Source organism: Saccopteryx leptura, chromosome X (assembly GCF_036850995.1).
Source record: "Saccopteryx leptura isolate mSacLep1 chromosome X, mSacLep1_pri_phased_curated, whole genome shotgun sequence".
In the NCBI taxonomy this organism is placed as follows: Eukaryota; Metazoa; Chordata; class Mammalia; order Chiroptera; family Emballonuridae; genus Saccopteryx; species Saccopteryx leptura.
In genome coordinates this window covers 69,838,203-69,865,748 of record NC_089516.1, presented here as the reverse complement: position 1 = coordinate 69,865,748, position 27,546 = coordinate 69,838,203, and the positions used below count along the sequence as shown (strand labels likewise).

Genomic DNA, 27,546 nt, shown 5'->3' with positions numbered 1-27,546 from the left:
TCTAAAGAAGGAAGGGTTTGATTTTGTCTGTAAATTGCCAAGTAGATATATCAATAGAGTACTGAGCGGCTTTTCCTTCAGGTCCACCTGATCATAGATACACACTGTAAAACTCTATCTCATTCATTGCCATACCCTCCCCTCTTCTCTGTAATTAAGCTGAGCTAGAAATATATTTGGTTATCCCATAGCTGGAAAACCCAGCTCTCCACTTCAGCTAGAATAGTTAAACAAGAAATGTTTCAGATTAGTATTGAAAAAATTGTGAAAAATCAATTATCTGGTGGGATGGGATAGAATATGCTTTATTCATAGAGTACTGGCTGTTGAAGACACCACATTACAGGTCCCTGTTAATGTTGTGGTATAGAAACAAGACAGGAGAATCCAGGGAGGCTGCCAGGAGCTCAACTGACATAGAGAGGGAGCAGATAAAATTAGAAATCTGTGAGTAGAGTCTCACTAACTCCCATCTCTCCCAATTCCTCAAAAGTAAAAGATAACTAATGTAGTTCAGGTTAATGGATTAGGATGCAATATCACAAATACATCATTTTGCTAGGGAGATGATAGCGACACTAGTAAGACTATTTATCATGAAACTGAGCTCAATTCTAAGTTCTATATACTTTATAGGAACCAAAAGTGGTATTTTCCAGAGAGGAGATGTTATCTTCAAACTTCTTCAGGGTTATCACAAAGTATATAAAGTAGATGAGTTCTGCGCAGCCCAAAGAACAGACCCAGGACCCTATTTTTGGTGGTTACTACAGGTTGACAAAGTTTTCTGTATGTTGAGTTCAAATGCACAAATCATAGTTACAATACACATTGAGCAGTGGTGAGCTTACTGACACTGCAAGTATGTGATCAATGATGACACAAAAACTTGGTGCGATATAATAAAAGGGACTCAAGCATGGATTGGAGGATTGAAAAGGTATGTTAGACTTGACTAGTTTGATAGCAATCTTGGCATTTACTCATATATTGTTCATATTTTCTCAGGTAGGGTGTAAGGAGGAGAACATCATTTTAGGACCTAGACAATATCTTAGCTGGAGAAATATGGAAAGGGTTCATGAAAGGTAGTTGGTTAGTTGAAAAATAGGAATCTACCCACCCTTCTGACTCATATTGCCTTATGCTACTTAAGCCTTTGAGAGAGCAACACTGTCTATGAAATAGTCACATTGATAGAGTTGGAAAAGCTCTGGATTGGAGTCCCAAAACCTAGGCTTGAGCTTAGTTTTGCCACTGATTAGTTCTGTGGCTAAATTTGAGCAAATCACTTTTTTTCTCTGTCTCAGTCTCTGCCTCTATAAGATAAGATGAATGAACCTTGATCTGCTTACAATAAAGGGATATTAAAATATGAATGTAGTGGGTATGAATGAATGTATAAATTGTGATTGAGGGTGGGGAGGGGAGAAAAAAAATTAACATAGATTAAACATCTTTAATGTATCAGATACTAGAAAAGGTACTTGCACATGCATTTCTCAGTCACCCTCACAAGAATTTATGAGGTGAGCAATGCTTTCTACATTTTACAGATTAAGAGTCTGAGGTTCAAAGAGGTAAAAGGATTTACACAAGGTTCACATACCTATTAGTGAATGAAGACAGATTTAAATATAAGGCTTAGATATCAAGGCCTATATATTCTTCTATTATGTCATGGTGATTGTATAAATGAAATGAGATCACTGAATAACTATTAGATAATGAAATTATGAGAGTCTTGAAAAAGAATATGATAAACTGGTATTACATCAACCAAGGCAGTTTCTTGGAGACCCAGAAGTGTGATATCTGACTGGATCAAAAGTTTTGCATCACCACTGTTCTAACATCCAACAGTGATATTAGCTTGCTGTTCCTCTACTGCTAGCCCTACTGAACAACCGTACTCAAGAGGAGAATTCCTTAGGGGTGATCCTCAATTTCTGATCTTTCTTACCCATCTTTCCAGCTCACCTCAGTAGTTAAGGGCTTGGAACTTCAAAGGGCACAGTGAGTTCCAGCCTTTCTCCAGAGCTTTCAGCTGTGCTCCTCCGCAAGTTCTCAGCCACAGAATATGAGGCAGAGCTGGAAAACTTATTCAGGTCCAGCTCTGTGCATTCGATGGGGGTGTGGATCCAGTAGGAGTGGCTCTCTGAGGCACAGGAGGCCATGGTAAAAGATTCCTGGGTGGGAAAGCCATGAGTCGAGCTGTGGTCATCATCCAGGTTGGATTTAGGTTGTTGGCTTTTATAGATGCTTTCACTCAGTGGGGTCTCAGGACTGGTATCCTGGTCGGTTGGAGTAGGGAAGAGAGCTTCTTCTTCTACTGCTTCGTCAGCCTTAAACTGCAGCAAACCTCCTGCAACTGGAAGCAGAAAGCCACTGGGTCACCCAAAGGCAGGGGTTCCTTTCAGCTGGGCACCTGGTTCTGAGTACAGTATAAGAAAGTATCTGGGAGCTGGTACTCCCATTCCTCTTCCTAGGGTTTAGAACACCTAACACCTAGAAGAGGTGACACTGTTAAGAAACACACTTAATTTGGGGTATCAACATATTGAGGCTACTTGGTAGTAAAACAGGGAAAGGAGTCTATTTCTCCAAAGAAAGAGTAATTCTTTGTGGGAAGCAGGATTTTTGACATCCAAATCCATGATCTTCATCCTCTTGTGTTATGCCTGTGAGATTGTTATATGGCAAAAGCAGTTTTCAGATTGTATTAAGATCATAAGATTTAAAATAGGGAAATTACCTTGGATTACTTAAATGAGCCCAATGCAATCACATGTGTCCTTAAAAGTAGAAGGGGGGGCAAAAACCAGAGAGTATAAGAAAAATGAGTCATCCAAAGGACTCAACTCAGTATTGTTAATTTTGAAAATGGAATGGGGTCATAAGTCAGAGTATAGGTGGCTTCTAGAAACTGAAAATGGCCCTCAGCTGACAGTCAACAAATAAATAGAACTTCAGCTCTATAAATGAAAGGAACTGAATTCTTTCATATTCTTGAATGATCAAGGAAATGGATTCTCCTCTGGAGCTTCCAAAAAGTAACACAACCTTTCCAACACCTTGATTTCAGCCTTATAAAACTCTAAGCATGCCTGACCTGTGGTAGCGCAGTGGATAAAGCATCGACCTGGAAATGCTGAGGTCGCCGGTTCGAAACCCTGGGCTTGCCTGGTCAAGGCATATATGGAGTTGATGCTTCCTGCCCCCTTCTCTCTCTGTCTCCTTTCTCTCTCTCTCCTTTCTAAAATGAATAAATAAAAAAAACTCTAAGCAGAGATTCAGCTGAGCCTACATAACTTCTGATTTTATAGAAATAGTGACATATTAAATAGGTGTCATTTTAGGCCATTGGATCTGTGGTAATTTGTTATGTCAGTGCTAGAAAAGTAATACATCCTTTACACCTAGGTCTAATTCAACATCATGTTACTGAGAGTCTTTCTATGTCTTCTTGACCTTAACATTGTGATTATGGTTTTATTATTTATTAGAACTCATTGTCAGAGCTTAAAACAACTTTATGCAAAAATAGAGTTTTTTTGTTTTGTTTTTTGTTTGTTTTTTTTTTTTTTTTGGCTTCTCTTGAAAATCCAGGAGACCTTGAAACATTAAATATTCCCAAGTAGTAACAAATAATTAAAGCTGAGTATAAATTCCCCTTTAAACAGAAATTAATTCATCAGTTTGTCATAGTCCCTACTTTTCTCTAATGCATCTTATATTGCATCCAATTCACACACTATCTCACCTATACAATCAATGTATGCATGTAAATTAGTGATTCCTGATAAACACCATTAACCGTTTTTCCCCTATGAAGACCATGAGGGAGCTGCCTCATGATCTTATATCCCCACAGAAGGAAACTACATTATTATGTTGAGGACATAGAAAAAATATAGAAAGCTTACCAGTTTCTTCTCTCTGAGTCAAAAAAGGGAGATAGGCTGTTCTCAGATGGTGTTTTATATTTCTGGGCCCTGTGGCCCAAATGTTTCATTGCCCATGTTTCATGCCCATGCCCAATGACTGGGCAGCAGCTACTATTTGAGAAACTAAGCTCCAAAGTCAAATACAAGATGTCTTACCATGAACCACAATTTCCAAAGAGTAGAGGAGAGAGAAATAGATTTTGATAAAGGTCATAAAGGGACAACAATGTTCCCCATGTGTCTCTGATCCCATGAAATGCTAGATTAATCTCCAGTTAAGCCAGGGGTACAGCAAAACATGTCTGTTGGGTTTTTTGAAGCTGATATGGCCGGCCCAAGAGCCAAAGTAGCTGAGGTAGGGATATATAAAAGGTATTTTCTCATACAAATACAGGAAGGTAAAAGTTGTATTGTTTTGGGCCCTGTAGACAGTTGGATAAGGAGGAGTCTTAAGCACTCCAGTATACTGTAAATTTTATTCTCCCCTTTCCCTACTAAATAAACACTATTCAAAAGCATTTGATCCTGTTTTGGTTTCTCTGCCTATCTTTCAGTTCCTTGATGACACTGAAGCTGTGCTGAGTCTCAGTACACTTGGCTGGAGTTTTTATATCCTTCCTGGTCCTGTCCAGTCTATTCCACCTCCCCTATCTTTGTCTTCAGTGACCTGGTTATTCCATTCCCCATTCTTCACTGATGTCTGGAGTTGTGCTGAAAACAGATCACACTTACTCCTTATTTAAATATGACCTTCTATCTGGAATTTCACATGGCTATGTCCTATGGGATGCCAGTTATTTAGGATAGCATTATTGTCTAGGGAAAAAAAAGTCCATGTTTGTTAACTCCTCTGGACAGAATTTTCAGTTATCTATATTTGGGTTATTACTACACCAATAACAGTTACCCAAGAGTTCACCCACTTTTATTACAATCATATCTCAAATCCAGTCAGCTTTCCTTCATTTCTGACATGTTCTCAAATCTGTACCTATTAGTAAAAATGAAAAAAATTATAAAAAAACTTAAAAACTAACTAATCTAATTCCACCTGTAGTTTTAAAAATTAGGGAGAAAAGGGCCCAAAGAAATTAGATGACTTGTTTAAACTTACAGTGATTTAAAAGTAGCTTTAGAGCCTAGGTTTGCAAATTTTATTTCCAAGTGTTTTCCCATGATGTTGTGCTCTTTTATGAACCCCATGTATCTTAATGAAGCAAGTCTTATAAATGGGCAGTCATATCTGTGGTCCTGTGCTTTTTATTGCCACTCCCAGATAATTCACACCTGGGGTTTTCCAGCACTGTATGGAAGGCTTATCAGCTCTTAGTCCCAGGAAATTTCTATTTTCTGCTAATAATAGCTTTGTTCTTGATTCATGTTATATGTGTAATGTCTATACATACCAGGCTGGCAATGTCTGTTGAAGAACTGTTTGCAGTAGAGGAAGAAGAGTCGCAGGAAGGTCAGGATAAACACCATGAACAGACTGCTCACCAGTACAACGAGTGTGGCCTCCTGAGGGGGCACTGTGGGTACATCTGCCTTCACTAAGCTTAACTGGAAGGCACCTGTGAGACAAGAAATTGGGAGAGGTCAGCCAGTGTTGGCAGTCAACAATTACCCTGACACTAGGCCTGGACTTCCTCAGGCCATCACTCTCTCCCTAGGGCCTTTCACAATTAGAGCTGCTACAGTGATTTTACTTTGTATAGCAGGCAAATGTATAAAGAAAAACACAAACTGATTAAGTCAGTACAATTACTTGAAGATGTACATATCCCATGATCTTTCCATGACAAATTGAGTTATATAAGCTAGAAAAATGGAAACAAACCAAATTGTTCATCCACGGGGCACAGGATAAATAAATCATGATGTAATCTTATAATGTAATGTTATTATATAACACTTAATATAAAATAATTCTATGCATTAATATAAATAATCCAGAGAAGAAAACAAATCAGAAGGAGTATGTAGCTTAATGTCATTTAAATGAATCATAATAAAATATAAATAACAGCATATATATTTACATATATCACAAGAGAATATAAGTATTAAAACATGGGTATAGATGGGAAGGTCATAGTGCTCAACAATTTTCACATGCTTCCATGCATTGTCCGTACATTCTTTTGTTTGTTGCTTTAATTTTTAAATTTTATTTAGAAAATTAATTTTAACATGATGACATTGATCAGTAAGAGTACACAGGTTTCAGGTAAACATTTTTATAGCATTTAAACTGTTGATTATGTTGTATACCCATCACTCAAAGTCAAATAATTTTCCATCACCTTATATTTGTCCCTCTTTACATTCTTCTCCCCACTCCCTCCTCCTCTTCCACCTCCCTTTGCCCCTGGTAAACACTTCATTTGATCTACATGGAGGAGTCACAGTTCTATATCCCACCTACGTGTGAAATCATACAGTTCTTAGCTTCTTCTGATTTACTTATTTTACTCAGTATAATGTTCTCAAGATCCATCCATGTTTTTGTAAATGATCCGATGTCATCATTACTTATGGCTGGGTAGTATTCCATAGTATATATGTACCGCATTTTCTTTATCCAATAATCTATTGAAGGGCTTTTTGGTTGTTTCCATGTCTTGGCCACTGTGAAAAATGCTGTAATGAACATAGGGCTGCATGTGTCTTTATGTACCCAAATTTTTGTGTTTTGAGGGTAGATACCCAGTAGGAGTATTGCTGGGTCATATGATAATTCTATTCTTAATTTTATTTAAGGAACCACCATACTTTGTTCCATAATGTTTGTACTAATTTGCATTCCCACCAGCAGCAAATGAGGGTTCCTTTTTCACCACAGCCTCTCCAACACTCGTTATTATCTATCTTGTTGATAATAGCCAGTCTAACAGGTGTGAGGTGGTATCTCATTGTAGTTTTGATTTGCATTTCTCAAATAGCTAATAAAGATGAACATCTTTTCATATATCTGTTAGCCATTTGTATGTCCTCTTGAGAGAAGTGTCTGTTCAGGCCTTCTCCCCATTTTTTAATTGGATGGTTTGCTGAGCTTTGTGAGTTCTTTATATATTTTGGATATTAACTCCTTATTGGAGCTGTTGTTTGCAAATATCATCCCTCATTTAGCTGGCTCCCTATTTGTTTTGATGTCAGTTTCTTTTGCTATACAGAAGCATTTTAGTTTGATATAGTCCCATTCATTTATTTTTGCTTTTACTTCCTTTGCCTTTGGGGTCAAATTCATCAATTGTTCTCTACAGACAAGGTCCATTAGCTTATTAGCTATGTTTTCTTCTATGTAATTTATTGTTTCAGATCTTGTATTTAGTTCTTTGATCCATTTTGAATTAATTTTTGTGCACGGGAAAAAAATTGTAGTCAAATTCCAGTCTTTTGCATGTGGCTTTCCAATTTTCCCAGCAACATTTACTGAAAAGATTTTCTTTTCCACATTGTGTGTTTTTGGTTCTTTTGTCTAAGATGATTTGATCATATATATGTGGTTTTACTTCTGGGCTCTCAATTCTGTTCCATTGGTCTGTATCTCTGTTTTATTGCCAATACCATGTGGTTTTGATTATTGTGGCTCAATAGTATAATTTGAAGTCAGGTAGTGTCATACTTCTGGCTTCATTCTTTTTCCTCAAGACTGATTTGGTTATTTGGGTTTTTTTTTTATGGTTCCATACAAACCTGGTAATATATTTTTTCTATTTCTTTAAAAAATGACATTGAGATTTTGATGGTGATTTCATTAAATTTCTATATTACTTTGGGTAATATGGCCATTTTAACTATGTTGAATCTTCTAATCCATGAAATGGAATATTTTTCCATTTCATTCTGTCTTTTTAAATTTCTTTCAGTAATGTTTTGTAGTTTTCAGTATATATGCTCCTAACATCCTTTGTTAAGATTATTCTTAAGTATATTATTTTTTTTTTGGTTGCAATTATAAAATGAATTGTTTTTTGAGTTTATTTTCAAATATTTCATTGTTGGCATACAGGAAAGCAGTGGACTTTTGTATATTGATTTTGTATTCTATGACTTTACTATAATACATTAGTTTATTGTTTCTAATATTTATTTGGTGGAGTTTTGGGGGTTTTCTATATACAGGATTATGTCATATAAAAAAGTGATACCTTTACTTCTTCTTTCCAAATATGGATGCCTTTTATTTCTTTCTCTTGCCTGATTGCTCTGGTTAAAACTTCCAGAACTGTGTTGAATAAGAGTGGAGAGAGTGTGCAGCCTTGTCTTGTTCCTGATTTTAAAAGAAAAGCTTTCGGTTTTTCATCACTTAGTATGAATTTAGCTGATGATTTGTCATATATGGCCTTTATTATGTTGAGGTACTTTCCTTCTATTCCTATTTTATTGAGTGTTTTAAACATAAAGGGATGTTGTATCTTATCAAGTGCTTTTTCTGCTTCTGTTGATAAGATCATATAATTTTTTGTTCTTTGTTTTGTTGATGTGGTATATGACTTTGATCAGTTTCCTTATGTTGAATCATCCTTGTCCTCCTGCAATGAATCCCACTTGATCATGTTGTATTATTTTTTTTCATGGATTGTTGTATTTGATTTGCTATTATTTTCTTTAGAATTTTTACATCTGTATTCATTAAAGATATTAGTATATAGATTTTTTTTTAAAACCTTAGTCATCCATTCTTTTTTTTTAATATATTTTATTTTTAACTTTATTCAGTTTTTGTTTGTTTTTTTTTTTTTTTTTTTAGAGAGACAGAGAGAGAGAGAGAAGGGAGAGGAGCAGAAAGCATCAAGTCTCATATGTGCCTTGGCCAGGCAAGCCCAGGGTTTTGAACTGGCGACCTCAGCATTCCCAGGTCAACACTTTATCCACTGTGCCACCACAGGTCAGGCAGTATATAGATTTTTTTTATTTGTGTTGTTCTTGCCAGGTTTTGGTATGAGTGTTATGTTGGCCTCATAAAATGTATTGGAGAGCATTGCTTCCTCTTCTAATTTCAGAAGACTTTGAGAAGGATAGGTATCAAATCTTCTTTGAATGTTTGGTAGAATTCACTAGTGTAGCAATGAGGACCTGGACTTTTGTTTTTGATAGTTGTTTCAACCTCCTCCCTGATTATAGGTCTATTTAGATTTTCCATTTCTTCATGACTCAGTCAAAGACTATTGTATAAGTCTAGGAATTTATCCATTTCCTCTAGGTTCTTGAATTTGGTGGCATATAATCTTTCATAATATTGTACTATGATCCTTTGTATATCTATGATGTGTGTGGTAATTTCTTGTCTTTCATTTCAGATTTTGTTCATATGAGTTTTTCTTCTTTTTTCCTTAGTGAGTCTAGCCAGTGGTTTGGTGATTTCTTTGTTCTTTTCAAAGAACCAGCTCTTTGTTGTATTAATTTTTTCTATAGTTTTTTACTCCTTATTTCATTTATTTATCTTCTAATTTTTACTATTTCTTTTCTTCTGCTGACTTTGAGTTGCCTTTGTTGTTCTTTCCTTAGTTCCTTAAGGAGTGATATTAGATTGTTTACTTGAGGTCTCTCTTGTTTCTTGATATAAGCCTGTAATGATATAAATTTCCCTCTTATTACTGCTTTCACTGCATTCTAGAAATTTTTATATATCTTATTGTCATTTTCATTTGTCTGTATATATCTTACGATCTCTGCTTTTTTTTCTTCTTTGACCTAGTCAGTTTTTAGAAGTATGTTGTTTAATTTCCATATTTTAATTGGTTTCTTTACTTCATCTTTGCAGTTGAATTGTAATTTTAAAGCCATATGATCAGATAATGTGCTTTGTATAATTTCAATCTTTCTGAATTTGTTGATGTTTGTTTTGTGGCCAAACATATGGTCTAACCTTGAGAATGTTCCATGCACACTGAAGAAGAATGTATAACATTGGGGAACAAAATTTTTGTTGCATCCACAAAAACACTTGTTCTTACCTAACTCGAGTGTGCTGATCTCAAATCTGACATTAGTTTTTCTCTGTAAGCTACAGTTTTTTTGCAATTCAAAATTTTAGGTTTTAATCTTGTAAAATTTTCAACATTTACTTTAACATAATGAAGTAGAATGTCTTCTTGGGTATCATCTTTGTGAAAATATAATAATTTATATAATGCAATAAGTACACTAATATACTAAAAGATAAGATTGCATCAGAATTTGTCTACAATTTTGAAATAGAACATATTAAAACACTTATTTTAATCATAAAATTTGTGCAAAACTTATTTAAATTCTATTCAGGCAAAAATTTGCATTTGTAGGTCTTGCATTTCTATACTTGTTGAGGACAATCTCATTTGATGCTCCAGCAGTAATCTGCTCATCACTAACAGCTACAAGATTTTTGGGAAACTTATCAAGGTGACTGTTCAGGAAATGAATCTTAACCCTCATATTACACCCAATGTCGCAGAAAGCCAACAGTATCTTTTGAACCAGAAGTTCATAGTTTTCTGCTTTTTTGTTGCCAAGGGAGTTCTTTGTAACTGCCACAAAAGACTGCCATACTGCTTTCTCCTTCTTATTCATCTTCCTGGAAAATTTTTCATCATGTATGAGGGTTCGAATTGGAGGTCCATCAAATACTCGTGCTTTTATCTTCTCGAAAGACAAGGCAGGAAAAGCAAAAATAATATGTTGAAACCATTCATTATTCAAAGCCTGAACAAACTGCTTCATTAAGCCCATTTTGATATGAGGTGGGGAAAAAATGATCCTGTCTTGAATAACTATAGGTTCATTCACAATATTTTGCATCCCTACTTCCAGAGCTTCACGTTTCGGCCACTCCTTCTGTGTCCAGTGTTTCTCCTGAGCTCAGCTGTCCCACAAACACAGAAAGCAAGGATACTTCATGAAACCTCTCTGTTGTCCTAGCAGAAAATTTACCATTTTAAGATCCACACAAATGATCCAGTTATGCTCCACAAACTTCAGAAAGTCAAGGACAATTTTTATGTCATTATAATCTTGTCGCAGATGAGTTGAATAACCAATTAGAACTGTTGCATAAATATTACCGTTGTGTAGGAAAACACATTTCAGACTCCGTTTAGAGCCGTCAAGAAATAGCCACCATTCTATTGAACTGTAAGTGGTAACACCTAGCTGGCTGAGAAGACGACTGATATCATGACAGTAAACAAAGTGTTTGTCTTTGGAAAAAAAAGTCCACAAAAATTTGTTCACGCTTCCTGAAATGGGATACTTTAGTTGACTGGTGAAGTAAATTATTTTCTTGAATCTTGGAGGCTAATAACTCAGCTGCTTTCTTTGATAGGCCCAAATCTCTTACTAAGTCATTTAATTCAGGTTGGCTAAACTGCTGAGGGGTTAATGACTGCTTGGCAGAAGAAGACCCTTCAGATTCTACAACCATTTCCTCATGCATCTTATCAAAATACACTTGATCACCATGTTAATTTTCTTCATCCCTAGGAGAAATAGAACCATTGAAAACTGGAACCGGGAGTGTCTCAGAGTGTGGGTAGGTCGTATTACGGAAGGGATATTAGGATATGCGATCATATGCCATTTTTTCTTGCCAATGCCCTTTGTATGGATCAGACAGAAATAACAGTCACTGCTGTGGTCCTTAGGTTCATGCCAAACCATGGGAATATCAAAAGGCATTTCTTTGTGTTTTCTTTTTGTCCAGTCATGAAGCATTTCCTCACAATTATGACACACAATATGAAGAGCCCAATTCTTGTCTTGATCACCAAGGGAAACTTGAAAATAGGCTATATATGCACGTGTCACAAATGATGAAATATTTTACCTTTGACATTGAAGTGTGTAACAGCCACATATATAACAGAAGGAGTCAGGACTATTCTTACATTTATGCCTACTCGAAGAAGCCATGATTCAATCTTAAAACAAAATAATGGGGTGTTTTTATCAGATAATAATTTTTTACATTTAAAAACAACTACAATTATGTAAAAGTGTTTGTAAAACATTAATTGCCTTGTGTTTATGTTCAATCTAAGAGTCATTGCCTTTTAACTCCAATTTAAAAACCAATGCGTGCCATTACCTGTAACAAAAAGAAATTAAAATTGTATAAAAACTAGAGCATGAACCAAAAAAATAGATTTCAGATTTGGAATCAGTGATGAAGATATATATAGAAACAGTTGTAAAACCTCATGCAACAGAAAATGAAAAAAAATTGTTCCCCAGTGGACATTTTGGGATAAAATTTTCTATAAATGACTATTATGTCCATTTGGTCCAGATTGTCATTTAAGACCAATGCTTTTTATTGATTTTTTGTTTGAATGATCTATCTGAAGCCATCAATAGTGTGTTTAAATCTCCAAGAATGATTGGTTATTTTTTTCTGCTTCCATTTTTAGATCAGTTAGTAGATGTCTTATATATTTTAGTGCTTCCTGGTTCGGTGCATATATATTAAGAAGTGTTATTTATTTATTTATTTATTTATTTATTTATTTATTTATTTTTGGGTGGGTCATTACTTTTAATCCTAGCTCACACCTGGCGGGCAAGAAATACACACAGTGGGAAAACATTTCCCTTTCCATTCAGGGCTCCCAAAGCCACTGACTTATCCAAGTTTTCCCTGGATCAAAAGTTTGTACCTCACCAGCTATATTCAACTCTGTTCCCCATCTCCTTCTCTTTGCACAAACTCTGCACAAAATGGCTTCTCCTTTAGCACTCCACCATCTTGGCTGCTTCTCCTCTGCAATGCTAATTTCAGGATCCCAGTGAGCGAGAGCCCCTGGTCTCACCTTATTTTATAGTGTAGAAATTAAAGCCTTTAAGCCAGTATACAAATAAGGAAGTCTCTGATACAAAGCCACTTATCTGAGGCATAAATGGGATTCCTCATAAAAGTGCACCACCCCATGTCATGCAACAGTTAAGGGTGTGGGGAAAAGCTTAGTGTTGAGACGATCTTAGTATTAAAAGGGTGGGAAAGGTTTAGTCTTAAAACTAAGCCTTAGGCTATAATGACTTTGTCGGCTTACAGCCTGTCTCCCACACCCAATGCAAACTATATGCAAGTAAACATATATGTCACATTTACAAATTTATTTGACCAACAGGAACTATCTTGGTTTTTCCTTTAGGAAAGAGAAAGAAAACTGATGGTCACTGGGCATCAGGAATTTTATTTCTGTGCTCCTCTCCCTCATTATTTTTCCCCCAGTTGTGCCACTGAGTTATAATTCAGAGTATGTCTTTATACATTGGGCTTAAAGACTCATAGCTTTTGTTTTAATATTGTACTTATTAAACCCAGTTATCACAACATATTACAAGCCTTTGACATGTCTATTATTTTCTTCTTCTTCCTTTTCTTCTTCTTTTAGTGAAAGAGAAAAAGACAGGAAGGGAGAGAAATGAGAAGCACCAACTTGTAGTTGTGGCACTTTAGTTGTTCATTGATTGCTTCTCATATGTGCCTTGACCAGGGGGCTCCAGCAGAGCCAGTGACTCCTTGCTCAAGCCAGTGCCCTGGGTCCAAGCCAGTGACCCTTGGGGCTTGTTAGGAAGATAAAATGTATTACGCTCACTTTGTTAAAGATGGTGCTGCCCACATGGAAGCCTGTTGCCCAGGTGATTGCTTGGGATGAGCGTGATTATGTTAATATGTGTTGGGGGAGGGCTTTTGCCCCAAAAGATTTTTTAATTTATTTTATTTTATTTTTTATTAATTTTAATGGCATGACATTGATAAATCAGTGTACATATGTTCAGAAGAAACATCTCTACGTTATTTTGACATTTAAGACGTGTTATGTTATGTCTTCTTGATACCATGTCCTCTTTATTATTATGAAATGTATGAAATGTCCATCTTTATCTCTGATTACCTTTGTTGTTTTTAAGTCAGCTTTTCCTAATATGAGTATGGCTTTTCTTTGTATGTTATTTGGTTGGAGAATCGTATTCCAACCTTTCACTTTGAGTCTACTTTTGCCCTTGCAGCTTAGATGTGTTTCTTGAAGGCAGCATATGGTTGTGTTTTACTTTATGATCTGCTACTCTGTGCTTCTTTACTGGTGAGTTCTACCCATTTAAATTTAGGGTAATTATTCACACTTGAGAATTCCCTATAACCATTTTATGTCTTGTTTTCTGGCAGTTCTGTGTCTTGTTTGGTTTTATTCTTTTTTTGTTTCAGTCAGCTATTTTTGTTTTGGTGTATTCCGTACTTCTTTCCCCTGTTTCTTCTTCTTCTTTTTTTTTTTTTTTAGCTGTGTTTTTCAGTAGTGGCTTTTTCTAGGGTGGTTACCATTAGTTAAAGAAAAAGAGTGTTCATATGTACAAGAGTTATTTGTCTTATGAATGCTTCTGTATTCCATTCTCCTTCGCTACTGCAGATATTTATCCACTCCTCTTTTATGTTTTTGTTGTCACAGGTTATCCTTGTTTGTATTGTGACCTTGTTGGAGCTTTCACTTGTAGTTTTGATTTGTTTTGTTCTTTGTTTCCTGTGGAATAACCCCCTTGAGTATTTTCTGCATGCTTCAGCATGGGCTCACTAGCTTGAGCATGGGGTTGTTGGCTTAAGCTTGGAATCATAGACATGACCCCATGGTTGCTGGCTTGAGCCTAAAGGTTGCTGGCTTGAAGCTCAAGGTTGCTGTCTTGAGTAGGGGGTCACTTGTTCTGCTTTAGTCTCCCAGTCAAGGCACATACGAGAAAACAATTAATGAACAACTAAGGAACTGCAATGAAGAATTGATGCTTCTTGTCTCTCTTCCTTCCTATCTGTCTGTCTCTACCTGTCCCTATCTCTGTCTTTCTCTCTATCTCTGTCACACACACATACACACACACACACACACAAGATTTTATTTCTCCTTCATATTTGAAGGATAAGTTTCATGGATATAATATTCTTGGATGGTAATTCCTCTCTTTCAGTACTTTGAATGTTTGGGTCCACTCTCTTCTGGCTTGTAGAGTTTCTGCTGAGATGTCTGATGATAACCTAATGGGCTTTCCTTTATATGTAATGTTTTCCTTTTCCCTTGCTGCATTGAGAATTCTCGTTTTGTCATTGATTTTTGACAATTTTATTACGATATGTCTTGGAGTAGGTCTGTTTAGGTTGTGGTAACTAAGTGTTCTCTTTGTTTCTTGGATTTGAGGCTCTCCCTACATTCCTGTAGTAAGGCCATCAGAGTACTTCTGGCCAATGGACTGTAAGTAGAACTAATGTGTATCACTTGTAGACCAAAGTAGTTAAAAGCCAGCATGCCTTCTCCATCTCTTTCCATGTCCCATTATCCTGGAAGTTACATGATCTAGATGGTAAAGTCACAATTTGGAGTAAGACCTTTGCATAGTGAAAAACAAACTTACATTATATTAGGTAACTGAAATTTTGGGGGTCATTTCTGTAGCAAAACCTATGAGCAAGATACATACAATATCATAGTGTTTGCCTTGGGAGAGGTAAGAAGAGAATTGAATTCAGAGAGGATGAAAAAGGAAATTCCACTTCTTATCTCTCTTCCTTCCTGTCTGTCTGTCTCTATCTGTCCCTCTCTCTGTCTTTCTCTCTATCTCTGTCACACACACACACACACACACACACACACACACACACACACAGTTTTTATTTCTCCTTCATATTTGAAGGATAAGTTTGATGGATATAATATTCTTGGATGGTAATTCCAAGAATGTACGGAGTTTTCATTCTTTGAGAAAACTGAAGCAAATAGGCAAAATGTTATGATTTATTAATTATGTATATTGTATTACTATGTGTTTTTATTTCTCTATTTTCTGCATTTATATATTTCTACATATTTAAAATACCTTATGATTTAAATAGATATCAATAATTTAAAAAGAATACATGAGTAAATATATAGATGTTAGATAGATAAAAATAATAAACAGATAAAAATGGTAGTGATAAAGGCATAAACTAGATACTAGTACTTCATTCAGTCTTTACCAGTCCTAAGCAGTAGGGACTCCTATAAACTTTATATCATCATTATCATCATTATCTTCCACAAGTATACACATGTTTTAATTTATAAGCAGCTTTCTGAATCTATTATTTCTTTAGACCTAGATAGCAATTCCATGAGGAATGAAAAACAATGTTTGTTATCACTTTTATTTTTTTTCAGATGAGGGAAATGAAGCTTAATAAATTTCAATAATTTACAGAGGGTTACAAAGATCATACATTGTAAAGCCAGATTCAAATCTAGATTATTCCTCTGTCAATCTACCCTACACGAAAGAGAATGAGGGAGCAAGAGAAGTCTTTACTTCCCTGTCTTACTGCCATCCCATGGGCTGTGAAAGACAAAAGAGGAGAGAACTGGATACGAACATTGAAGCTCAGAGGTGGGAGTCTGCTTCGTGCATGGGATGCACTCTTGATCTTGTAGGCCTCCAATGCGTGTCTTTTGGTAGAACCTGGGGTTAGAGCAATATGGAATTGTAAGGTAATTAAACAATTAATGCTTTTGGATTTGTCCTTCCTTAGACAATAGGTTGCTCTTAGGAGTCTTTCTGCCCTCAAAGCCCGCACACACCACCCCTCATGAGTTCTCTGTCTCTATTTCTGATTTTGACTCAAAGTACCAGATATTCTACCTCTTCCTTCATTCACCACAAGCTACAGCCAAAAGGGAAACTAGAATCACAAGAGAGGAAAGTACTGCTTTGACACCAACTGCTTTCTTATCTCTTTTATGTCTATGGTGTGATTTACCTTGAATCTTGGGCCTGGGCTAATAATAAATAATAAAGCTGTTAAGTACTCATCTGTGCCTGACCATGTATAGGGGGATCATGAAAAGACACTGTTTCTCTTTAATTGGAGCTCTTAAATTCATTATGATATGGACAGTTAGAATACTTCAACTAGACTTTAAGAGATAATGTTAAGAAAGACTGTCAAGGGCTAGAGAAGGCACAGAACATCTTGGCTTCATACATTGGCTCACCTGGGCAGACAGTCTCCACAGACAGCATTGGAGGTAGCTGTACAATTGGCCTTCTGGACACGATTGATGACAGCACAGGTAATGCAAATCTGACATCTATGATGGCCCCAGTTGCTTTTGTATCTGCGGGGAGGGCAGGCTGTGCAGTATGCATCTCCACCCTCTCCATAACCACAATCCTGCAGAGAAATGGAAGTCACTGACACTGCTGTACAGGAGCTTAGATAGAGGGTCAGGTATGGGAGAAGTGGGCATTGCATAGAAATTACAAACTGCAAACTGTAGCACATTACTAAATCATGAAATCAAATTACTAGGTTGCAACAAGCAATGAAAATTTAAATAAGACAAAATAAAATAATATCAAATACCAGAGTGCACAGCATATACCAAAGTTAAGTACTTATCTTGTCATCATAAGCTAAGTTATGCTACGGCAAAAATCAAACTTTAAATCTTAGTGTCTTAAAAACCACAAAAGTTTATTTCTCACTCACACTACTTGCCTACCAGAGGTTTCTTGGGAGCTCTGCTTTATATTATCCTCATTTGTTAAATAGCTGATAGAGGCTTCATCTTTGTGCTGTTGTAATTAGAGCATTAGGGAAAAGAATATTGTGAACTGTGCACTGGAACTTCCCATTTTACTTTGCTTACACATCCTTGACTACAAATATACCTGATCATTAGTAATTATAAAAATTAAAAAAGTAAAATTTTACAATGTTATAGAAAATAAGGAGCTGGAAAGATTTGACAAATAGCTGTATTCACTATCTCTCTTAGTATTGCTTTGTGGAATTTTACAGATAAAACATAAGTAAGTCTGTGTTAGGTTGCGATGAAGAAAAATATTTTTTACTCTTGGTAATGGTCAAAACTGTTTGCATCCTAATGGTGGATGAGAGAGATGAGTAATTTACCTGGATTTTAGCTGAGGTCTGGTATTGACTCAGTGTGACTCTGGCCAGCCCCTCTCCATTTTAGAGAATCAGAAGAGATTGAAATAGATGGCCCATAAATATTCTCTTAGCTATGACATTTTAACCTAAGTATAATGCTCCCACCTGTTATGCCGTAGCTCTTTCTCAAAGCACAACTCTAGTTATTAAAGGATATGAATTATTTAGTAACAAACTATAGGAATGATCCCTGAAAGTATAGTCTTATGAATTATTTAGTAGTTCTGTCAGAAACTGGATGGTTTACCAAACTTGTTGTTTCCTCCTGGAATATCATAGCCCACCTTCCTTAACCTCACTGAACTTATATGGGGCCATGTAGGCAATTTCTAGCCAATGTATTAAAATGATGTGTGCCTTTTCCAGACGTATCCCCCCAAATTCTTATTGCTTTAACTTATTTTTTACTTAAAATATTCCTAATTTTATTTATACTTCAATTTTCTGGTTCATAGAGTCACCAAGGAAGATGTTGAAATAGATATATTAAAAATTACAGAGGATGTTAGGACAATTGAAGAAGTAGCAGCTCCAAGCTTTTATTCCCTCATAGAAACATAAAAAAGTAAGCCGAAACTGTCAGAATTAGTGTTGCCATAACTCTTGAAAATAGTCAGAGGTTTACACAATGAAGCAATTAATGAATCAAGAAAAAAGCAATTTATAATGATAGAAAATTTCTGTGCCATTTTTGCTTTTTCTTACCCAGCGCTCTCCCCAGAGCAGTACCATTTCTAAAGTGGAGGCAGACTTTAAATAATATCTACCCATGTTCTTAGTGTGAAAGCCTTATCCCTACTTTCCAAGGGAGCTCTACAAAACTTATTCACTAACTATTGTGTATGTCTGTTCTAATCTGTCTGGAAGTTATCTGAACAACTGACACATAGTGCTTACCTGTTTTACTCAATTCAGAATCCAAATTGAAAAGGGGGTGAGCATTTATTGAAAAAGAAAAAAAAGTTATGAAGAAACTAACCACAAATGCTTGAGGCAACAAATAGTGGGTGAAGACACACAATAGACAGCCTAATCCTGGAAGCTACAACTGGGAGAGATTCTTTAATAAATTGAGACATTAAGAAGCCTATATATATGAAGTAAATTAGAAAGTCACATATATGCTCAGGGCAAGACAAAGAAAAGACCCAAAGTATGCAAACTGGGCTGATCCATAGTGTATATGCAAGTTAAGTGTTGAAGGTGCACTTCAACACAGAGCCAATATAGAAAGACTATGAGGGGTGAGAGTGTGTGGGTATTCTTTTTTTAATTTTTGATGTTGTTTGATTTTTTAACTCTTGACACTCAAGAAAATTTATGTCTAAATATTAACACAATATAATGGAACACAGACTTCAGTGACCACATAAAGCAGTCTTTGCAAAAATAATTGGACAAACACCTCAACAAAGAGACTACTGTAGCCCTTAAAAAATAAAGTTTTCTGTTAAATAGCTAAATGTGAGGAAAGGAGAGAATCTGATTTGTAGATTTATCATATTATTAAAAAATGACAATTTTTCAACAACAATAAAATCATGGCATAAAAAAGCAAAAATATATGGCCAATTTGAAGAAACAAAATTAACAGAAAATGTTCTTGGGAAAATCAAGATAGTGGAATTACTTACTATATAAAGACTAAAAGTACTCTCTTAAATATGATCAAAGGAAAATGTGGGCCAAAATAACCCCCTAAAAATTAGAAAGTAAATGTATAAAAACAATAAGAATATAAATAAAGAAAAAGTAAAAAAGAAATGAAACAGAAACATGGGAGCTTAAAAGTAAGCTAACTGAAATTAAAAATTCACTGGACTTGTTCAATAGCAGATCTGAGCAAGCAGACAAAGAATGAGCAAAAATAGAGACAGGACAATTGAAACGATCAAGTGGTTCAAACATTTTTAAAAATGAACAAAGTAAGGAAGTTGGAAGAGAAATTGTTAGGTTGGTTAACATATACACATTATAGGAATTCCATAGGAAAAATAGAGATACAAGAAAACAAATAATAGTTGAAAAAATAACGCTAAAAATTTCCCAAATTTAATGAAAGACATAAACACACCCACAATGATCAAGAAATTTCAAGTAGAAAAGACTAACAGAGACCCATACTGAGACATTATAAACAAAACATAGGTAACTAAAGACAAGTATAATATCTTGAAGCAATAAGAAGAAACAACTTGTCAATTACAAGTCTATTTCTCAATAAGATTAAAAGTCTATTTCTCTTCAGAAACTGTGGAAGAAGAATGCAATAAGATGATATATTTAAGTGTCAAAAAATTTAAATTATTAATCATGAAATTTATATCTAGTAAAAATATCTTTCCAAAATGAGGTAGAAATTAAAACATTCCTAGATAAACAAAGCTGAGAAAGCTGAGGGAATTTGATACCACTACAACAGTTCTACAAGCAATACAAAGGTAGTTCTTTGGGTTGCTATTGGATAATAATTCAAAGCTATACAAAAAAAAAATATCTCTGGTATTGGTAAATACATAGACAAATATAAGAGTTAGCATTATTGGACTTTTTTATTTTTAAATTCACCTTTGGTTTTCTATATGATTTAAAATAAAAATAAATAATATAATTATAAATTGGTTATTGGAAACACAAAGATTAAGATAACAAAAGTAACCACAATACCACAAAAGTAGGTAAGACAAAGCTGAATAAGATAGAGTTTTTGTATGCTACTAAAGTTGGTATTAATTCAAATTACATTATTAAAATTTTGGGTGCTAAATGGAAACCACATGTAACCACAAATAAAATATCTAAAATATATACAAAAGAAATAATAAGAAAATTAAAACTTTTCACTAAAAAAAATCAACTAGCACAAAAAAAGAAACAATGATGTAGGGAAAAGGATACAAAATGGTATAAGACATATATAAAACAAATAACAAAATGTCAGAAAAATTCTCTTATACTATTACTCTTAATGTCAATAGACTAAAACCTCAAAAGGCAAACTGGCAGACTTAAAGTTTAAAAATCGTGATTTACTTACATTCTGTCTACAAAAGATTCACTTTATGTCCAAAACCACAAATAAGTTAAATGTAAAGGGGTGAAACACATTCTGTATGAATAGTACCAAAAAGAGACCTTGGGCGTCTATAACAATGTAACACAAAATGAACTTTAAGAAAAAACTTCTACAAAAGACAAGGAAAAACATTATATATTAAAAAAGGGTCATTGCATCAAAAATATAAGAATTATAAAAACATATACCCCAATAACGAAGCCCCTAAATCTATAAAGAAACCCTTAACATATTTTAAATTAACAATATCAATTCTATAAAACTACTTGCAAAATTCAATATCCCACTTTCAGTGATGAATTAAATATCTAGGGAGATCAATAATGATGAGGGTTTTAAAAACAAAATAAAACAACTAGATCAAACTGACATATATAAAACACTATACTAACAAAATAAGAATATACTTTCTTCTCAAATATCTCAATTAAATTTATTTATTGTTTCTAAGTGCAAACATTTTTAAATTTCCCAATTCTTTATTTTTTATTGAGTTTTTGGGTGAGAAGCCTTCCTCCACTATCATACGTAAAGTAGCCATCCAATCTGTATCAAATCACCCTAATTTAATTCTCATTATACTTCTATATCTAAACCTTCATCTATCTATCTACCATCTATCTTTCTATCATCTATCTATCTTGCTCATTGTTTGCTTCACCAGTTAAGGGTTAATACCCACAATGATAAAGGTTTTAATCTGTTTAACCATATGTATTATGCCTATAACTATGTGTGCCGCTTTGAAGATGTTCAGTAAGATGTGAGTGTGAAGGACATCAGTGTGGTGATTACAAGAAAGGCAGTTAGAATAGGGTAAAGGGGTGATAATAGGAGAGTAAACTTAGAGTGGCAAACACACAATACAATATATAGGGTGGGGAAAAAGTAGGCATATATTTGTGAGTATGCAAAAACCAGAGTTTATTCTTATTTTATTATATATTAATTATTGTATTATTTTCTTTACAAACAATGGTAAACCTACTTTCCCCCCATCTTGTAAAGATGATGTATTGTAGAATTGTACTTTTGAAAATTATATATTTTGTTAACCAATGTAACCCCAATAAATTCAATAAAAATATGTTTAGAAAGATGTGAATGTGAAAAAAACATGTTGGCTGTTTGCTCCCAGACACTTTGGCCCCAATTTCAGCCTAAATTTAACAAGATGCCAGGTTCTGGGACCAACAGGAACCCCAGGAAAGAAAATATGATGGGAATAACGGTGATGATGATGAAGATGATGATGATGATAAAGTGGCTCCATCTTTGCATGCTAGGGCAGAGCAAAAAGTGTCTGTATTGTTGGTTGTTTTGTTCTAACCCTTACTACCAACTGATATTATAGACCCTCCCTAATTCTTTGTCCCTTAATCCTTCCTCAAACAGCTTCCTCAACCTTCTTAGCTCTCTCTTTCTCATTCCCTAGATATGATATATGGCTTCTGCATCTCAAATGTGTGGGGCCTGCTATAGTTGACAGATCTTCTCAATGCCAAGCAGTCTTCCTAGGCCTCTGCCTAGGCCTCTGCATTCCAAATCTGTTCTTGACATACCCTATTATCTCATGGAACCCTCCTCTGACATCCATCTTGCCAGGTTGACTTCTTGTTGGAACTGTGATGGCTATTGTCATAATTTTTGAATTCTGTATTTTCTCCATTGAACTGTATTAGGAGCTCTCTTAATCTTGGACTCTCTCAATTGTCAAATGGCTTCTAAAATGTAACAGAAGAAATATTCTGACCATGGGGACTTACCTTGGAGAGCTCTTGTCCAGGCCCACACAGTTGACAAGTGACACACTGTCCCCATTGGTCCCAGTACTCATTTTCTTGGCAATCCATGATGGAAGGGCTATGGGTACAAAACACAAAAAAACTAGGAATCTAATGGAAAAAGGTTGCAAGATAAGTAGTAGCTTCCATGTCACTTGATTTATGCATCCTCTTAATTTTGTCTCTCACTCTGGAGAAGGCAATCTAAAACAGGTAATGCTTATATAGTCTTGACCATGTATCAGCAACTCTTTTAAAGGTTTTACATGTAATAATTAATTAAATCCTTAAAAGAAACCATAGCAGGGATGTTTATTAATCCCAATTTGAATATGAAGAAACTGAGGCATAGAGGCAGAGAAATTGGCCAAAGTTCACACAGTTGGTGGCTGTATCACTCAACTGGAAATTATATATATATATATATATATATATATATATATATATATATATATATTATATAAATATATATATATTTATAAATTATATATAAATTATATATATAAAGTGTGTATATATAAATTATATATATATGAAGCTGGCTTCTACTTGGGGGGGATAGAGAATAATTACAATCTCTCACATATAACCAGTTATTAACAGTTTAAAAACCATTTTTGCATCCAATATTATATTTTCCATACAACATTCATATGAGGTAAGTGATATAAAGATTATTATCTATTGTTCATGGCTGATTAAGCTGAAGCACAGTCTTCTTTTGCCAAAATTATGTGAAGTACCTTTGAGGACACCTAACTGCTGTTGCTTCTGTCTTAGGCAGAGTAGAAAGGAAAAATGACCCAGCATGAAAAATGTCTTAATGCAAAAAAATGTAGTTATGGGGAAGCACTACTCAGATAACAGCTCCTGAAATATAGATGGCATAGAGTAGTAGCACTAGCATTGGTCTGATAGTTGGGAGACACGGGTTCTAATCCTGGTATTAGGTGTAACCAATCATCCAGGTTTACTCAAAAGTAAAAGGCTTCCCCAGGACATCAGACTTCCATTTCTAAAACTAAGACAGCATCTGGTTACATGGGATATTTTGTCAACTTACATGGCTCTTCTTTGTTCAAGCTATAACCTTGGATGGGTCACTTAACCTTTTCTGGCCTTTGGTAATTAATATGAAAAAGGGAGATATATGTTTCTCACCTAACTTATATAGCTTTTAAGAAAATTAAATGAGCTAAGGTCCAACAAACCATTCTAAAGACTTTGGAAATCTATGCAAAGTAAGAATGAGTTAAGCACGCAGAGAAATAATTCTCTACAAAGATGAATTTTAATGAGAGATATTGAAGTAATTGATACAAAGGGTGTGCACAGCTCAGAGAGAAAGGTGGAGTGAGATTCTTTTTACACACTTCTTAACCTCATACCAAGGTGCACCTGCCATGGCTTCTCAAAGCACTAAAAGTCTTAAGCACATACTTCCAGTCAGAAGAGAGGACAGTGTGCATGTAGACCTTCAGTGACCATCACTCCTCCACTCAAAACTCCTCAATGTTGTTTGGTAAGCTTGCACACTTTCCTACCATCAACTGGGCAATATTTTTTCCATTCCTTTATTCAGAAGAAAGTGGAATACATAATCCATTTTACTCAAGCTGAAGATGTTCCCTCAAGTATTGTTCTGATCAGTGGACTATAGTGTTAGCCTCAGTAGTCATGCTCCCCTCCCTAACCACCTTTCTCATTAAGGACCAAAACCAACAGTAGTCTCATAGTCCTCATGACAAGGGAGCTAAGTGTCATGGATACAGGTCCAACATACTGGTCTGAACAACTCCCCTATACTTTTTCTTATGTAGAAAAAACATTGATGGAAGTCAAAGAACAACCCTACCCTTGAGATAAGCTCTTGACATAAGCATCTGAAATCTCCATAACAGCTGCTTCTGGCCTTTGGGTGTCTGAGACACCCTATATTGTTTGATTTCCAGAGTCCCGTTCATCTAATAAATATCATGTGGCATGCATCTTAACACATTCCCTTTAACCCTAGCTTTGAGACTATGTCTAGACAGGGAAGGCCTATTGCTAAATATCCATTTGTATCATGACCAAGGGGCACTTTTACCCTTCTTTTTTGTCATCTGCTTATCTAAAGCAAACAATATACAAAATTAACTAAAAAAAGAACAAGGCCCTAAATATAAAAGATGAAACGATAAAATTCTTATGAGTTTTCTTTAAAAAGTATACATTTTATATATTTTTCTTAGAAAATACAGGTGTAAATCTTTGTGACATTGGATTAAGCAGTGTTTTTTAGATACATCATGAAAAGTACAAAAAAAAGAAAAAATAATTGATAAATTTGACTTAATAAAAATTTTAAACTTTTGCACTATAAAGGACACTATCAAGAAAATAAAAAGAAGCCCTGGCCGGTGGGCTCAGTGGTAGAGCGTAGGCCTGGCGTGCAGAAGTCCCAGGTTCGATTCCCGGCCAGGGCACACAGGAGAAGCGCCCATCTGCTTCTCCACCCCTCCCCCTCTCCTTCCTCTCTGTCTCTCTCTTCCCCTCCCAAAGCCAAGGCTCCATTGGAGCAAAGATGTCCCAGGCTCTGGGGATGGCTCTATGGCCTCTGCCTCAGGCACTAGAGTGACTCTGGTCGCTACAGAGCGACGCCTCGGATGGGCAGAACATCGCCCCCTGGTGGGCGTGCCGGGTGGATCCCAGTTGGGTGCATGCGGGAGTTTGTCTGACTGTCTCTCCGTTTCCAGCTTCAGAAAAATACAAAAAAAAAAAAAAAAAAAAAAAGAAAGAAAGAAAAGAAAAAGACAACCCAAATAATGGGGGAAACCCTGTAAATCAGATATCTGATTACAGACTTATATGTAAAATATATAGAGAAATTTTACAACTCAATAACAAAAAAGACATATAACCCAATTAAAAATGGCCAAAGTTTTTAAATATATATTACCTCAAGAAGATATATGACTTGGATGATATACATGAAAGAATGCTCAACATCATTAGCAAGCAATTAAGAGAATGCAAATCAAAATCACAATAAAACCCCATTTCACACTCACTTGAGTGGCTATAATAAAAAGAGGGGAATTGACTTTTAACAAGGATGTGGAAGAATTGGGACCCTCATATATTGCTGATGAGAATATAAGGTGGTTTATACTTTGAAAAACATTTTTTCAAAATGTTAAAGTTACCATGTGACCTAGCAATTCCACTTTTAGCTACATATCCAAAAGAATTAAAAATATATATCCACACACAAAAAATTGTACATCAATATTTCTGGTAGTGTTATTCATAATAACCAAAAAGTAGAAACAACTCAAGTATCCATCAACTAATAAATGGATGAGCAAAATATGGTCGTTCCATATCATGAAATTCATTCAACCTGAAAAAGGAATGCAGTACTTGATATGTGGTATATTTGGGTATTCTGATTGGGTTTAACCAAAGGGGGTTGACAAGTGGCAAAATTACTAGCCTCTCTTTATTTCATCTATGTCTTTATTTCAGCTCTCCCTGCCCATCTAACTGACCCAATTGACCCCAAAAATAATCTAGAAGAGTAAGAATGCAAGCAGACAGGATAGAAGAGAAGCAGTGAGGCTGACATTAATAATAATCCCCACATTAGCTCACTGTGCCCTGAATAATCAATGTTGGCCAAGTTCCTGCTCGATGTAAGGTCCTCAGGCTGCTGCTGGTGCAGCTGCCTCTGGCTGCAGCTTGCGGCTGCTGCTCTTCTCAACTTGCACATGCCTGTGGGGTGAAACATGCTCTCCCTGTCTAGGATGGGTGGGCAGCGCAGGATAGCAGGGCTAAATTAAGAATTTAGGCCTTCAGGGAAGATATTTCTTTTGCCTGGGCAGTGCAAGAGGTGTGGGATTAAAGAGGGTGAGGAAGACAACGACTGGTCCATGGCCTGCCTATTCCTCTTCCATGAGCCTGTTCTCCACATGCACAGGACTGGCAAAACAAAATCAAAACAGTTGCTCAGCCTGGCCTTGAAAACACCATTTTCTTTGAAAATCAAGCTTCTAATCTGTACAGTGTCCTCATCATTCACAGATTTTGGCCTATAATCCAGATGTTGCTGTATCATTTGGTGCTTGATTTCAGCCTTCCCTTTCTTGATCTGGTCTATGGTCATGCCTATCCCAGATTTCTCTTGCCCATCAGCTACTTCCAAGCTATCAAACAGCTTACCTTTTTCCTGACCCAGCATTTGTAAATTTTGTATTCCTCAGTATGGAGAATGGTTCCAGGCCTAGTTCTGTCATCATAAGCATGTCTCCCATTATCCCCCTGCCCCTGCAGTGGTGGACTCAAAGTCCCCATTTGTACCATAAGGCCAATCTCCTTGACTAGTGGTTCTCAGTATAGGCCACACATTGAGAGCTTTAAAAACAGTAATACTTGGGCCCTGGCCAGTTGGCTCAGTGATAGAGCGTCGGCCTGGCGTGCGGGGGACCCAGGTTCGATTCCCAGCCAGGGCACATAGGAGAACCGCCCATTTGCTTCTCCACCCGCCCCTTCCTCTCTGTCTCTCTCTTCCCCTCCCGCAGCCAAGGCTCCATTGGAGCAAAGATGGCCTGGGCGCTGGGGATGGCTCCTTGGCCTCTGACCCAGGCGCTAGAGTGGCTCTGGTCGCAGCAGAGCAATGCCCCAGAGGGGCAGAGCATCGCTCCCTGGTGGGCAGAGCGTCGCCCCTGGTGGGCATGCCGGGTGGATCCCGGTCAAGCGCATGCGGAAGTCTGTCTGACTGTCTCTCCCCGTTTCCAGCTTCAGAAA

The 27,546-nt window shown here is 36.0% G+C and overlaps 1 protein-coding gene, 1 non-coding gene and 1 pseudogene across 4 annotated transcripts; all 3 read right to left on the bottom strand.

Annotated features, from left to right (window-relative positions):
• Positions 1–1,988: 1,988 nt before the first annotated feature.
• Positions 1,989–22,827, bottom strand: EDA2R (ectodysplasin A2 receptor). Of its 3 annotated transcripts, none has more exons than XM_066357231.1 (5): positions 22,741–22,827; positions 16,937–17,115; positions 16,318–16,403; positions 5,354–5,518; positions 1,989–2,371 (listed from the first exon to the last, which is right to left on the bottom strand). In XM_066357231.1, the coding sequence occupies exons 1-5, from the start codon at positions 22,825–22,827 to the stop codon at positions 1,989–1,991; spliced, it is 900 nt and encodes a 299-aa protein (XP_066213328.1). The 3 variants fall into 3 exon arrangements, with proteins under 3 accessions (XP_066213328.1, XP_066213329.1, XP_066213330.1); XM_066357232.1 differs by having other exon boundaries at positions 1,989–2,365; XM_066357233.1 differs by lacking the exon at positions 16,318–16,403 and having other exon boundaries at positions 22,741–22,811.
• LOC136386658 (small Cajal body-specific RNA 1) lies at positions 13,157–13,302 on the bottom strand. Its single transcript, XR_010748014.1, has one exon. It is a non-coding gene; the product is annotated as a small Cajal body-specific RNA 1 (non-coding RNA).
• Positions 17,996–18,104, bottom strand: LOC136386559 (small nucleolar RNA U3; annotated as a pseudogene).
• Positions 22,828–27,546: the final 4,719 nt, after the last annotated feature.